Raw genomic sequence first — 17,117 nt, forward strand, 5'->3', positions numbered from 1 at the left:
AGTTAAAAAATGAATATTCCTGCCAAATCTCATAGTTTTATCAATAACGCATTTGGCCGTAAATGCGTTACATACAAACAGACCACAGAAAATCCGAGTTAAAACATAGACTTCACTGCGTTCGGTCAATTATAGAAAAAGTTTGTAATCCACAAAAATATATAATAAAGTAGGATAGTTTTTTTTAGTTAAATCAAGTTCTAGTGTTTAAACCTATGCGGGACGATTTCCGTTATAAATATCGGTTTTAAAATCGTTCCGTTCACTCCATCTGAGTGCGCAGAGTATTTTTTTGTAATTGATAGTATTTAAAACATTCAGTTTCCCTGCATAATTTAATGCTATTACAGTGTATATGTTTCTATAATGTACAATTACTATAAAATTCAATAAATTATGGTTGTTCAATCTGCGATAATAGCTAAGACTCCAGTTGCGCTTAAGGTTAATTAGTTTGAGTTTGATGAACGTGTAATTTTATTTTTGATAAACGAACTTGTGATGAGAGATTCAGAAAAATAATTTAATTCCTGCATCAAATACAGTACCATCATTATTAACTAAAATGTGGGAAACGTAAATATTGTGCACATTCTATAAATAATGTTGATAGGAATGTGTTTGGAGATTTCGCCATTTTTACAACAATTTAAGGCAGCATCTTAGAAAATTATATGACAATAGAAGAATGAGAATTTTGACTACATATTGACAATAATCTAATAGCCTTCGGGACTAAAATAATTATCACAGGAGAACGAATCAATACTAACATTACTTCCTAAGTAGGTTTCTTGAACAACGAAATGATATTTCAATTGAAATGAAAAACATTTTAATAAAGGAATGAATATGTTGAATTTTTAGCAACACAAAAATTCCATCATCAAATCAAATAGACTAATGCTATAATTAATAATGCTGACATCACGGTATGTTTAATAATAATTATCATGAATATTATTAAGGGAGTTTTTTTAAATTAATTGTTTAGGCCTACCGGTACCTACCTACGTTAAATCTATTGTGGTAATTTCTATCATTCTTGTGTCTTGTCTCATAAAAGCGTGTGCTATTGAATTGTCAACATCCAGGTTTGGATCCTCGATGCTAAGGAAAATGAACTAGCGCCGTTCCTATCGATGGTCATGACCCACGATTAATTTCCAGCGCAGCTCCGACTTATCAGAAAGCACGCAGGTATTATTTTCTACGCGTTGCTAGTATCGTTTATCATAACTCCAACATGAACCGTAAGACTTACTTATTCATAGCCGTAATTCATAGACTTATTCGATATTTTCCTGTCAACTAAGAAAAATTTTCAAAATGTAGGTAGTCCTGGTTGAAGATAACATAAAAAAGTCTTCGAATGATAATATTACAGTGTATATTTACATATTTCAGGTCAAATTATAAAATAAATTTAGATAAGATCTAACTAGGCTACAGAACGTTGAATATGAAAGTATATAGACTAACTGTCCTACAGGTTTGAAAAATCAAAAATTCAGTAGGCCTACAAGATGTGGGCTTCTGAAATATTCCTGTTTTTATTAGTACAGGCATCTTCAATTTTATGAATTTTGAAAGCGTAGTTCAAAAGTGATTAAGTTTATTAAGGTTAATGTGAAAGTGTTGTTTTGAACTGAAAAATATGGATACGGTACCATTAAAGGCTTACAGTAGTCTAAATTATTTCAAGCTCGTATTTATTAGTATATTTTGAATTACATGTACAAAAGCTGTTACAATAATTAATTACAGATTAGTTGAACATAATTATAGTTTATTTTCATTGTAACATTCATAGGGCACATCCGAAAATATCAACTGAAATTGTAAAGTTTCAACATTTAACATTAATTAACAAATCTGAATGTTACAATATTAAATTGTTTATAATTGTTATAAATAATGAAGTAACCAGGTGTAGCGCGTTAAACCTATACATACAAATATCTATATACAAAAAGCAAAAATATACATTACACACATATTCATCAACAGATATCTTTAAACAGAAAGACACATTTTCAGTCTTCAATAGTTCAACAAAGTGGGCTTCACTGATCTGCACATTTTTCAAGAGAAGCGGGTGATCTATGTACAAATATTATTGAAATCAACAAGAATGACTGTAAACATTAGTGACACATGAAAAATCTGATTTTCAGCACATTTGAACACAACCATTTATGGAGGTATTGAGCAGTGTAACCTAAGTAGGGGGGTTTTATACATTTAAAAATCAGTTACTATATAATAATGGAATATTCTATAACAAAGTACACTCAGGTGTTGATAATATTGAAGTGATTTATGGTACTCATCTTAAATGGATGCTTCGATAAAAATTGTATACCTCGAGTATATGTAGAGTATTTAGTACTTGATTCAAAGGTCAACTAGCTGAAAAGTTCAAGTAGTTTAAGGTTCATCTAGAGATCTAGTTAGGTTCTAGGTTAACAGGTACGGTAAATCATTATTAATCTCAAAAAATTAAGTAAGAAGAAAAAATCACGTCAAAATGAAGTTGAAAATCAATCTGGGTTAAAAATTGATTCTATAATAGAAGATAGAAGGCTATTTTGTAATCTCAAGTTTTGTGCTCTGATCTACTGATACGAAATAGTACATAGTGTTGATTAACATAGTGTTCTATTGAAATTGGTTATTGAAAACATCGTGGTGAGCCATATTCTATTCCAGTGGTTTGGAAGCCACCTAAAGTTATATCGACCAAATTATTAATTAAGTATGGTACAAATCTTCAATTAAGTCCATACAAATATTGTCATTTTCATCAAAATAGAAATCTGAACTTATGATACACGTTTAAAGAAAGTTGATAGTTGAGAGAATCAATAACAGAGGATACAAACAATTTGACTTTAAAGCACTTCAAGCAGATTTTTAATTAATATTTAATTACGATTATTTTATTTTCATTGAATACCGCAGGCCTACATAATAACTATTATTAAACGTAATCCAAAATAATAAACCCTCAAAATTTTGTAAGGTAGTTTTTCATTAATTTTCTTCTAATCTACAAGTATTTGCAATCTATTTGTTATCAATCTTAATTACAATTACAGAAGTATTCAGAGTATTTGAAGACACATTATTTTGAATTCCGTTCAACAATTTACAATAAAACATTTTTCAAGTAAGTCGAGACTTTAGTATAGTATTTGGATGGAAAAATAATAAGAGGAATGCATTGAAGTAAAATAACTGGATGAATTTAAAAGAGCATGGAAAGAAAATAGACAATCCTCATAGAGGAAACTAAATTAGTATTAATATTTAAAACAAAATTTGAGCTAACTATTCAATTCTTATAATCCTTCCTTTTGATGTTTAAACTTGTATGGGACTCACTACATTTTCTTAAAACATTTCATGATAATGAAAACATTTCATGATAATGAGTTTATCAGAGATTGACAATGGTGTAATAACCGAAACCGGTCTTTCTAAGTATCAATAAATCTGCGGTTTTTGACAATTTCTTAGTCTTTTTCATTCAATAATGAAATGAGTTTTGCTGAAGATGATCACCTAATTTTAGGATCTGTGGGTGGGTAATGGAATGGAAAATGTCATCCAATTTAGGTGGTTTTTGAACCAAGACTATCAAATAGACGCGTTTATTTTGGGAGACATGTTTTTTTACATACTTTTTGGTTGCTCCAGTACTAAATATGGTTTTAAATCAGGCAAAAATAATGAAAAAGATAAAATTTCGTTACATGGTAACTTTTATGGACAAATAATCTAGCATGTTAAAATAAAAAGTAGAAATGATAAAATAAATTCTTAAAATATATACTCTAATTAGCTATGTCAATGCCATTTAAAACGGTTATTTCGTTTTTATTAACTAATAAAATGAAACAATAAATGCCCATGAAACAGCATCTACAGGGATATTCTACAATGTTACAAAATGTTCCAGATTAAAATTATATAAGAAGTATGAAATTATTTACATAAGAAATTTTACTATCAAAATCTGTGAAAGTTTCACTAAGAGAATTTATAACACTAGTCATCTACTAATCATTGAAACATTTTGTGAATTCTTACACTACGATTTCGAAGGCTAAGAGTGAGTGATGAAATTACCACAATTTACTAGAGTAATGACTAATTGAAAATTTCTCAAGTAATGAAGGGCAATGTGATAGATGACAGAACAATATGAATTAAAATTGAATTCTATGTTTAATAGTAATTTGATCCTACATCTGATATACGAGAGATTCAAGTACAAAGCTACCAGACTTCGGAATAAGATCGGTTATACTTTTTGAAATAAATCATTACAAAGTACAAAACCTGAAAATGTTAAAATAGAATCTATTGCCCCATTTCTAGGGAGCTCATTACATCTAATGTAAAGTTCTCTACTCGACTGAAGTCGTTATGACCCCATCGATAACAGAAAATGCGTTTGTTGTCACGGAAGAAATCCAGACCAAGTTACGAATGTTCAGAAGCTAGCGGCAGATGAGGTGTAGAACAAGTATGGCGGTAGACCAAGACTAGAAGTATGTTTTGAAAAATAAGACAAGTAATATTATCAAAACGAAAATGGAAGACGGTGATCCAGGCTTTTAGGCTAAAAGAATCATTGAAAAATTGGATAGAATATCTCGAGTTGAATTGGAGAGAAATGATGCCGATTTCAACTAAAATAGTGGAGTGACAGAAGTGAAAATAACTCATTAAAGTGATAAGTCTAATGCCACCGGGAAGGACACAGCTCAAATTCTAAAAATTGTTCACCAGTTGAAGAAGAATCCCCGTCCAAAGTGAAAAAATCTCACAAACCTGTCGAGAAGCTCAAGGATAATGATGTAAACAAAAATTCTCCTACGTTAAATTCTTTGCACAACTACAGGAAGAGACATAAATACAAAGAAATTTTCAAGCCATATAACAGGGTCGTTCAAGCGGAGTTTGAATCAGATTAAGAACGCCCACTTTTACAAGTATTGCTCAAAGAAGGACTCGAACAATGGCGGCGAATGGTGATATTTTCTGTGTTAATCAGTCGACAACAAAACAAGCAGAATCATTTACTACAATTGATGCAATTCCAAGCCGTCTAAACAAAATTAGAACTGAAGAGTCTGATCTACTAATCAACGTGAAACGGAATTGGATACTAATAAATTCGGTTTACTCTATTTTGCAGTACTAATAAAACTACGATTTGTACCGATGCTAAAAATCATAATAATAAAACCACAAGTTTGACAAGTCCTATTCTAGCCCTAAAACTTCTTCCAGAAAAATTCGCAAGCGGTAATTGCTTCAATCAGTATTGAGAGTACAAAGGATAGGCTAGCGTCAGAAATATTGTTAGGAACTTGTATAGAGAACACACCAGACAGTTTTTTTGAAAAATAAGAGTTAAACAGAGAATTGGAAAAGGAAGAGCCTACAAAGACATTCACCAACTCAACCCTTTAGTATTGTGTAAATAATTTCATAACTCACTCATTGCCTGTAGTCGATATTTTTAATTTTTATAAAAGCGTTACAAAAAATGCACTGATCATGTTTTACTTGTACTCTGAGCTCATAGATTTGTATACATTGAATATCAAACATTTGATAAGGGGCCATTTCATAATACACTAATATTGTGCTAGTATATTGAATGAACTAACTTTTTTCTCACGAAACTACTGAAAGTTTACCAGGGTTTTGAACTTTCATAATTTTTGATAGAGTATTACAAAACTAAACTCCCTGATACATTATTTTATCAACTATTATCGATTGCCACAGCAAGAAATAATATTATAATACTTACTAGAATCACCTAAATGAGATATCCGATTTCAAATAGATTCATTCATAAGGGAGAAGGGCTTAGAACAATCAAATCACATAGTAAAACGCTCAGAAATGCTAAAGTTAAAATACTGTAATTAATTTGTACAATTAGAGTGATCATGAAACTATGATCAAATTCTGTCGTAAATTTGTCAAACTCTTTGAATAAGGATGATATGATAGGGAGAGAACAAATATGTTACAGGATTAACAAAAAACACTTTCTTCTTCAAGATATGCATTAGTAATTATTGTATATGGATTTCTGCTGTCTTTAGTCTTTTGTGAGTGATTTGATATGTAATTTGTCAATCTTAAACCCTTCCTCATAACGAATAAATCAATTTAAAATCAAGAAATTCATTTAGAGACATCCTGTATAGTATTGTATCACTATGGTGAAATACACTCAAAACTGTCAGTATTCCTTGAGTATGCCTTCCATTCAACAGTTTGAAGTGAATCTCACAATATAACTGCCATGCAGTATAAGTTTTGTTGAACCCAAGAATGTCCCAACTCAAAGCACAGCCAATGGTTACTCTACTTGCAACTTGTTGCAACTGCCACTTGCTACAAGTCGCAACAACAGTCAGCAAGTGATTGTAACTTGCAACTGTCACTTTCAACTAGTAGCAACTGTAACTTGCAGCTATTTGCAACTGCAACTAATTGCAAGTGCAGCTTGCAACTACTTGCAATACAACCTTGCAACTAGGCTATCGAGGACAACTACTCTTCTTCTACTCCTTCAATTCTGACTCCTTAACTTTCTCTCTTTCCTTCTTCTTCTTTAGCACCTTCTTCTTCATCCTCCCTCACGTCCGCTTCCTCCTCTTCCTCGTGTCAGGTGTCCGGTGTATCGGGTTCTTCTTCGACTATGCATTCAATTGCCGCCCTACAGATGGGACACTCGTTCAGCATGTAGGAACATCTTTCACAGAAACCTCTGCAATGAGAAAAACAAAAATTAGTTACATATAAACAAATGGGATCTTGACAAAAGATAACTAAACTAATATAGAAGCAAAAGAGGAGACAAGTTGAATATATCATTAACCGAACACCGGAAATCTTCAATGAATCTTAAAAAACATGTCTTCTTTTTCGTCACCCCTCCTGTCGCTACAGCGTAGGGGTACCAGCCTCAGACCTCCACCCTCCTCCACGTTGTCCTATCCTCATCCTCTGCTATTCTTCTCATATCTCGCATCGTTCTCCCTCTCTCCCTACCCAATCCCTCCAGATAACCCTCCCAGTTTATCCTAGGTCCACCCCTCCGTCTCTTTCCCTCCCTTCTAGCCTCCACCACTTCCTTCACCGGGCGACATTCTTACATTCTGGTAAGGTTCCCAAACCACTTGAGTTGACTTTCTTTAATGCCCACCATAAGAGCTCTTCACAGCTAAAAAACACGTAATTTTCAAATTTATCAGACATGAAATAGATAGAAATTTATAGGATAAAATGAATGCTGAATGAATGACACTTAGTTAAAATATGAATCTATTAGAGGATAGAAGTTGAATAATCTGTACCACGAGCATCGGAAATGTTATCTTCAAAAGCAATTAAATTTCAAATAAATTTTAACGCGAAACTACGAATGTAGTTATGGTAGAATTCACTACAACGAACCCATTCAACATAATTTTTCCACAGCCACTGATGAACAGTATCCAATTATCTAATCAAATTTGTAATCCAATTACTTTTTTCAAGATAATACATCATCAGAGCTCAATGAGATTTTGATAATAATAATTGATGAAAACAGAAAAGTACTCACTTGTGACCGCATGGTTTGAGAGCCCTGTTCGCCCTATCGTCAAAACATATTGTGCACGAATCTTCCTTGACACTCATCTGTCGCAATGACTCCAACTGAAGATGCCTGAGAAAAAATGTGAAAAATTAATATCTCACATGACAATAGCACAGAACACAAACAAAACCTGTTCAAACCAAAACAAATCCATGTTAAAAAACAAAAACCTGCTCTTGCAGCTCAGGTGTACTAAGCCTGTCAAAACTAAACCTAAAAACTATTAGGTGAAACGTTATGTTGATTGCTAACCTTAGTAAGCCTCTGATGAGACGCCACTTTGATGAGATATCTACATTAGCATCTAGAGTGGCAATATGCAAAGAAAAATGTATAATAATTATTTCTATTTATAAAATAGAATTATAGTACTCTTTAAAATTAATCTATATAAATAAAAATTGAGCCTCAAATTTTCACATTCAATAACTTTTTTATGTGTGCACCGAATTTGATGATTTTTTTAGTTGTGTTCGTTTTGTTTAGGACCAGGTTTATGGCCTATCAAATTTATAATTTGACTTCAGGACTCTTTCCTACGGTCCTTTAAAGTTTACATTTAATCTTTATGGGAGAAGATTTGTGAGCTGGCCCACAGAAATAAATGTTATAAATAATGTTTATTAATAAATAAATAAATTTATAGGTCTAATGAATAAATTTTATTTCACACAGAAATAAAAATCAGCTGTTATAATCATTACGTCCTACAACAGCCGTCGGTAGACAAGAGTGTGTGCAGTTCCATAACCGCCCATGTATTATATTCTAAACGCCCCGACTAAAAACAAAATGACTGTTCTGTGTGTAACCATACAGCAGTTCGGCCTCAGGTTAAAGACTTACATGCTCTAAAGACATTGCTTTCTTTCGAATAATTGTGCTGTCTTCGGTGTTCAGAATTAATTGATTTTTAGTGAATTATTTATTTTGCAGTTGGAAAATTATCTATGTAAATAAAATGCCACATCGCGCCTCCTCAGGTGTACATCCAGCTAAAGTTTGTAATGAGATGCATTAAACTATTTGGCGATACGAAGTTCGCCGGGCCAGCTAGTAAAATAGTAAAACAAGAATACAAATTAAATTGTAACTACTAGTTTCGGTGATCACACCATCGTCAGAAACTAGTAATCAACTAGTATTGCAACTAGTAGTTACAATTTGTATTCTTGTTTTATTATTTTATTAATTTTAAAGGGTACTATAATTCTATTTAATAAATACAATAAAGTAGCCCTGAATTCATACATTTTAATTATTTCTAATATCCAATGAAAGCTATATAGATAGAGCTGAGGACTTCTGCTACTGTAAATATTGTCCGAAGAACTAAAATAACAGAATGAAATTTCAAGAATTTAATAAAATCATCCATCTTTAAAGGAAAATGGGTGTGGGAAACTTGAATCCTTCAATCTAAATCTCTCTATAATTCAGTTTTAAACTTTTAATTCAATTAAAAAATGCCTATGATACACTAAGATTGAAACTTGGGTGTTATATAGATTAACCTATTTTAGTTGAATACGACTATATAGTTATAGATAACAACGTATTGTGTTCTCAATCTATTATCACACGGTTCTAAAAAATCTCTGGGAAAAGGTTCACTATTCATAAAAACATACTTTTATTACCAAGGTTAGCATCCCATACGATATTTACAAATTTATGAACATCAAGGTAAGCATCCTACTTCATATTCACAAACTTGTGAATATGCTTATTTACAAACTAGTGAATATGCTTATTTACAAATTTGTGAATATGTATAAATATAAAGTAGTAGGTTGCTCAAATTTCTGATCAATGTTGGATATTATGAGATATACTCATCTTGATAAAACAATTATTATTTTTTCAGGAATGATGTCACTCTTTCAAATTGTGAAATTCGTGATATTTTAGAATTATCTTGAATGATGTTGTATATATTGAGTTGGTAAAACACTTACCTTGGCAAAACAATTCGTTTTTCAGGACTGAGTGTGCCATGATCGTTGAAGTTTTTGAAGTCGACGCCGGGTGGCGGGTATTTGAACGGCTCACTGCCGAAGTTGAACCGGCATTGTTGGAATGACATGAAACTTGCCGCTGCGAAGAAACCGCTCCTGAAAAAACGTATCGGTGTCAAAAAATGATGTATAGTTGACATTTGCTGTGAATCACAGAAAGGTTTAAAAAAATAAACCTTTCAAATAGGATGTCCCACGATAGGTGTAGATTGTACATGAAATTTGCAAAAAAAAAAAAAACGTTGAGTAAACTTTTCTTATATCGACCTCAGTTTTCGAGCTATATCGATTTAAAAAAAACGTCAATAACTAGAAAACTATTGGTCAAAGTCTAATTCTAAGGAAATGATTGGAAAGAGGAAGACATTTCCAATAAGGTTGATATAATTTTTTTCTCTGACATTTTTGAATCTTTTATAAGCGCTCAAAGTTGAAAAAAGTACATTCGTCGAGTTCAAAGCGAAATTTCAAACAGTTTGAACGCTCATAAAAAGCTCAAAAACATCAAATAAAGGAAAATTATATGAATCTTATTGGTAATTTCTTCCTTTTTCCAAGCATAGATTAGATTTTATGGAAATTACTGAGATATTGCAATTATTCAAATGCTAATGAATTAATAATAATTATTAAACGAAAATCCAAATTAAATGCTGCAATTCACCCCGAAGACTTCTGCCACTGAAAATATTGAAAACAGGGCAAACAGCTAGATGGAAATTCGATACACGCTACTATTCAAAAATTGCCCTGTTGTCAATATTTGCAGTAGCAGAAGTCTTCGAGGTGAATTACAGCATTTAATTTGGATTTTCGTTTAATAATAATTATTAGATTTTAACTGATAGTTTTCTAATTATGGATGTTTTTCAAAAATATCGAAACATAAATATATCTCGAAAACTAAGGTCGATAATTTTTAATAGACATTTTTCTTTGCAAATTTCATGTAGAATCTATGGTCTTTGGCTGTTACACCTTTCGTGGGATACTCTGTATATGTATTAATTTTTCCAACGGTTATATCTGTGGATAAAATTGTCTGTTGATTTGTCTGTCTGTGGATAAAATTGATTGGTTCAAGTGAGAACCAAGCTCAAACATATTAGCTGAAGCTGACATTTCTGCTTTTGAGAAATTGAGTGAACCTACTTAAGCGACGTTGCCGTTGTCAACTGACCTGGCCTCTTCGAAGACGAGATCACTGCTGGCCACCTCCTCGCCGTTGAGGTAGAAGTAGATCATGGGTCGGGTGAGATCAATGAGTGAGCCGAGCGTGTCACCCGGTTTCCAGCGCACCTTGCTCTGCGCATGGTTGCTCGCGTTGTACCAGATGAACTGGCGGCAGCCGTCGAAAGCTAGCGAGAACTCGTCATCACCTATGCCGTGCCCCTCCTGAATTCATCAAAAACAATATAAACCCACAATAAAAAAGGTCAGAATCCTCCTAAATTAATCGAAAAACAGAATAAAATCATGATTCGCAATAAGCAGTTATTTGCGTGTGGCATATTCATAATTTAGTTTGTTTCACAGCTTTTTTGTCTTATAATATCCTATACTGGGGTGGTAGTCCAGTCAAGGAAAGGTTATAGAGAGAAAAGTTGGGAAGAGAATTATTGACCCCGCAGTTCTGTTCAGGGTGGTGAGGAGGTAAACATATCAAAAGTCCCCACCCCTACCCCCTGTGCTGAGGGGATGGGGTGGTTTAAAGGTACCATTTTTTGGTTTCTCGCATAAAACTAAAAAACTATGCATCCTAAGGACTTGACTGTCATATAACAAATTACAGCTCTCCTCTATTTTTCGAGATATCCGCTCTTTTTGTGTGACATTTTTGAAAAAAAAACACGTTTTCAACCAATTTTTTTCGATATGTTTACCTTCTTACCACCCTAAACCAAACTGCGGGGTCAATAATTATCTTCACAACTTTTCCCTCTATGCCCTTTTTTGAGCATTCATTGCCTGGACTATGGGAGTTGGATATTAATTGTGCCTTGAAAAACCTAATAAAAAAGTATAAACTATCGTCTAGTCTCAGGCCCGAATGCACTAAGACTGTTGAATTTTAATCATGATTTAATTCCACAAAAAACAATTGAAGAAGGGTTCTCTGAGAATAAGGATTCTCTGATTGGTTCTCGTGGCATTTAATCGGGATTAAAAGTTATACAACCTTTGTGCAACCGGTATCAGAATTATAGCCTACTAGCAGCAATATTTTATAGACAATGTCAGTTAGAGATATTCTGTAAATACTAATTTGACATTATTTGAGCATGAGTTGCACAATAACATAATATAAACATTTTATATTATATCAGATGTACCGGGATGTCTAGAATCACAGCTATCTACTACTTACTATAGAAGAAGAAGGAAAAAATGATGCCATCGTATCATTTCTACTGAATTTCACTACAGGATATATTAACCAATAAACACTGCGTTTTTATACTGAGGCCCATATGCATCACTCAGTCCAAACCAATTTACCTAGAATACATGTATTCTAGGTTCCTTGGTCCAAACGGAGATAAATCAGCTGATCGTTTAACCCGGAATGTAACACATTGCAATGAATGCGACCATCAAGGAGTAATCGTGGTATAGTGTTCAACTACAGAGAAAAGACAGCACAAGAATAATATCCCATGGTATACGGCGTTCATGTTCCAAATTTCACTGTAATGCTATCCATGGTTTAACGTAGATGTGCATAAATGGTCCAAGCAATGAATATTTCATCAATGAAACAGCACTTCAGTAACAATAAGAAGCTGATTCTAGAATAAGATAACTTACTTGATTGAGAAACCTGCTATTTCTAGTAGCCCATCCAATCTGCATTACCCCTGAGCTGAGAATTGTGGTCTCGTAGTACCAAATACCACTGTCCACTTGGAATGTACAACGTACACTTTCGAAAGAATGGGCATCACATCTTGCCTGCGAAGAAAATTAAACACAACTATCATAAATAGCTATTGTCATAATAACCCTCAACTGTAACAATAACAATTCCACTAAATTAATAACTAATAATAACAAAGTTAATTAAATACAAAATTGCTTACACTTGAATTTCCATTTCTTCACTTGAATTATGAATGTGATAAAGATACTCAGATATTAGACTGATAGTGATCGAAAAAGGCTGAAAAATGGTGTTCATTATCAGTTCTATTGTATGATGAAACTTAACAAAAAATACACAAAGGATTAAAGATCTTTCTTTATACTGAATACATGGAAGAATAACTGAATCAACACACGATACAATTTTAACTCAAACAACATAATCGACTCAATATCAAACTCAAAACTAGCCAGCACTATATTGTAGACGTTTAAATCTAGTAAGTTGTGTTGAATATTGAGTTTAACATTCAATCAATGAATAATTTTATTCAATTCAACACAATATACATAAAATAAATAAAAAATACAGAACATTACAACCAAAACTAAATTTCTAATAAAATACAAAAAACAGGCCTCATAGTGGGGGTATTTAAAATTGATACGAATTCAGTTTAGTTGTATTGTTTAAGTTACCTTGATTTGAGTTCAGCTGTATGTGTTGATTATACATTCACTAGCCGTCAGGCTCGCTTCGCTTGCCATATCCGTCTAGCCAGGGGGCTCCGCCCCCTGGACCCCCGACTGGATCGTCAAAGGATGAGATCAGCAGGCTCGCTTCGCTCGCCTGCATTTTCCATTTGATCATTTTTATCATATGTTAGGACGATCCAGTCGGGGGTCCAGACTAAACGTCTGGCTAAACGGATATGGCGAGCGAAGCGAGCCTGACGGCTAGTAATATAATATTCCCAGGAATAGCTCTGATTGAAGTAGCAGTGCCCAATCAATTTTTCCGCAATAAATGCATTTCAATCTTCAACTTGGTGCCAACCTAACAAAGTCAACTCAACTTAATGCCAACCTGACAAAATTATTAATTTATTAACCAGTTAACAACTGTTTCGAAGAGGTACTCTCTCTAGATTATAGTTCTATATTAACATATGGTATGGACATTTTTCAATTATAATTAAGAGAATAAGAAGAATATACATGCTAAAAGACGAACTTTAAACGCTTAAAAACCACCCTTAGTTAAAATATTGCCAAAAGATTTCTTAGTGCGCCTCTAAAGGGCCAACTGAACATACCTACCAAATTTGAACGTTTTTGGTTCGGTAGATTTTTAGTTCTGCGAGTGAGTGAGTGAGTGAGTGAGTCAGTCAGTGAGTGCCATTTCGCGTTTATATATATAGATTCTGTGTTCTATTTGTATACTTTGTGTTGAGTTGAGTTTTACCGCATTAAATCATCCAATTGAAGGCACTATTAGTGATGTATGGATAATATTGAGGATTATATTCAGTTAGTATCACATTCAAAAATGTTTATGAGAGCAGATTGATGATATATCAATATAAGTATGAAGAAGTCACTTTTGAAACATTATAATAATTATAAACAGAAGTTACACAATGTTTAAAATGAAACTTAAATTTCAAATATGAATATTCAAACTTAGAAACTCAATTTTAATTGGGAAATATTCCGGTGGGCTGTGCTAGATCCCATGCAGTCTTTCAAGTATATAGATATATCGACTCACCTCTAAACCGTCAGGAGATATCTTCAAGTATTCACTGACATCGCTAATGTTGAGCATTGCATTGATATTACTCATGTCTACGTTCTCGTACGAATACTGTCTTCCTTCTGTTATAACTATAAAAAAGAGAAAACTTTATTATTCTCTGTAGACCTTACAAATTCCTTGTTATAACATAATTTAGATTCTTTGTTTCAAATTCTGCTATAACTACAAAAAATACTCTACTATTCTCTATATATATATTCATCTATTTAATTATTCAGAATTACAAAACTTACAGAAAAGTACCACAGGCTCACACCCAAAACGGTTCCAATTCTAATTTATACAACAGTCCAAATGTATCTAGATTATGTGACACTTCAACATTCTTCAGTTACACACTCAATTTACAATTCAAAACAGACAAAAATCATTTTTAAATTAAAAAAATACTTAAAGAAATACTACTCTATAGACCTAACGAATTCGTTTGATAAGTTCAAACTTTTATATTAGTTTGTATTTTTAATTGGAAAGTTCATTTCACGATTCAGAGGAAAAAACTGTTGTGCTTTTCATGAAGTATTATTGAAGAATCAAATGATTAAATAGATAAATGAATTAATTAATAAAAATGAATAAATCAATAAATGAATATAAATAAAAAATCAATGTAATTGCAGGCAATTGACTCGATTGAAACTAATTGGAAATCTAAAAGATGAGATCATATTATGAGAATGGAAAAATTAAGTGGGATATGAGCAAGGTTTATGCATTTATTTAACTCAGAATAATGAATAAGTAAATAATTACTTATCTAAATAAGTCTTTATACTTTGAGATATGAAGGCAACATTATAATAAAGGTCGTACAGTTGTAGCGAATGTATAATTTTACAGAAGTGAATGTGTTTTTTACTTTTATTTGAGAACAATAGGAAAATATCAGATCTAACAAGGAATCAATTGTATTCACGGGGAAAATAGAAGGAATCAATTGTATTCAATAGGAAAATATCAGATCTAACAAGGAATCAATTGTATTCATGGGAAATCTAAGTTCATTAACATATACTAATCTAAGATTACAACTTAGACAGGGGAGATATGAGATCTATGAAGATCCAAACTGTCAGCACTTCTTATAAATTACATTAATGCTTCCCATTCAACCATGGTGCCAGTTTGAAGAGAATCTCACTACAGAATTCCACTCACAGCCATATTGATCAACAGTTGAAGGTCAAGGACCTATTTACAACTACACAGCTCAAGTGGCTACTGAAATGAGTGGAGTTATTCTCATTTATAATTCAAACCGTTTCCTTACGATAGGAATGAGCGTGAGCAAAAGTCGTTAAAACCAAGAGAAAGAGGAACTAGAGAAAGAAACCTAGATTAATCGATGAGGCTAGGGTTGCTGAACCATTTTGATACAATAATAGTATTCCATATTTCATTCTATAATTGAGTGAAACTTATCAAAATGTATAAAAATGAATGAAACTAATAGAAAATGGGTTTCATACACGTTGAGAATTGTTTTATAACGAAAAAATGACAAAGTATAATATTTGACCTGAATTCCATTTTATGGGCTCAATCTATAATTTCCCAAAATTGATATTCTATTCATTTTAGTATAGAACATGTGTGTTAATAACTACCTATTGCGATATAAAGTGGGGATTTTGTTTAGTCTCAAATTCTGAAATTTTTCTAAACAAAAATTCAAGTATAAAACTATATATCTTGAACGTCAATAAAAATAGCTTCAATGAATTGTATACTTTGATAAAACATTATGTAGTAGAAGAAGATAGTGATACTATCTATGAGACAGCGAACTAGTACTGTAGCTCCAGTTTTCATGTTGGCCCACTGGCGTTCTCGCGTTCTTAGTCTTTTAGCTAAAGAACACTAGAGTTCTCATTGACCGCTGCGGTCTTTATTTAATGGTGAACATTTTAGCAAAATATGTAACTTACAAAGATTATCAAGGCACCATTGGGCACAGAACCCGACTTGCGATTCTATGAGATCTGTTGATTCGAGCAGTTTCTCCAGCCTTAGCAACGGATTTCCATTCTCCAAAGCTAGCAGGGCTCTAATTATTGTCGCTTTGTTTTCGCCTGAAAAAACATTTAAAAAGGTTGAAAATTATTCAATAATTATTTTATTTTCTCATTCAAAACATTGAACATTTATAAGATACTCGTAATCTATCAAGAAAGTTTCAGATATCGAATAGAGCAAGCAATATATGTTTTATAATGAAATAATAAACAAAATGTTGTCTTTTCTACTTGAATAATTTGACTTCAAGACTTTCAAGTTCACTCAAAACTTCAATGTAGACTAAGTTTGACACAATTTCAAAGTGTGGCACAATGTTTCAATGTACAAACTATCATCATCAGTTCCATTCAAGGATTAGTAAAACATTACGACCTTCAACAGTCTGATTCTATCTTTTTCTATGTTCGCCGAAATTCCTTTTCCCTTATCCTAGACCTTTATCCTAGATCCTTTCCCTAATCAATAGACATACTTGTACTGTAGTTACTATTGACTAGCTGTATAGTTTTCTAGATTCAAGTCACAAAGATTTGTTTTTGAAATCATAGTGTTGAAGAGAATGATTATATTAATTCCACATACTCCAGACTTATCATTGTAATTTGCAAGACAACATTGTAAGCGAAATATCATCAGATACCACTTTCCGGTGATAGAGTGAATAGAAGGACATTTCATTACTGATAAACAATGAACTCAAACTCCAAGCACAACAATG

The 17,117-nt window shown here is 32.5% G+C and overlaps 1 protein-coding gene across 1 annotated transcript in view; it reads right to left on the bottom strand.

Annotated features, from left to right (window-relative positions):
* Nucleotides 1-3,261: 3,261 nt before the first annotated feature.
* Nucleotides 3,262-17,117, bottom strand: part of LOC111046948 (RING finger and SPRY domain-containing protein 1) — a 36,573-nt gene continuing 22,717 nt past the window's right edge. Inside the window, exons 5-11 of the mRNA XM_022332603.2 lie at nucleotides 16,309-16,452; nucleotides 14,333-14,448; nucleotides 12,508-12,651; nucleotides 10,880-11,094; nucleotides 9,640-9,795; nucleotides 7,646-7,750; nucleotides 3,262-6,805 (exon numbers count right to left, since the gene is read on the bottom strand). Of these exons, the coding sequence (XP_022188295.2) occupies nucleotides 6,703-6,805; nucleotides 7,646-7,750; nucleotides 9,640-9,795; nucleotides 10,880-11,094; nucleotides 12,508-12,651; nucleotides 14,333-14,448; nucleotides 16,309-16,452 (983 nt within the window). The 3' untranslated portion in view covers nucleotides 3,262-6,702. The remainder of the gene's footprint in view (nucleotides 6,806-7,645; nucleotides 7,751-9,639; nucleotides 9,796-10,879; nucleotides 11,095-12,507; nucleotides 12,652-14,332; nucleotides 14,449-16,308; nucleotides 16,453-17,117) is intronic.

This window comes from Nilaparvata lugens, chromosome 6 (assembly GCF_014356525.2).
Source record: "Nilaparvata lugens isolate BPH chromosome 6, ASM1435652v1, whole genome shotgun sequence".
Taxonomy (NCBI): Eukaryota; Metazoa; Arthropoda; class Insecta; order Hemiptera; family Delphacidae; genus Nilaparvata; species Nilaparvata lugens.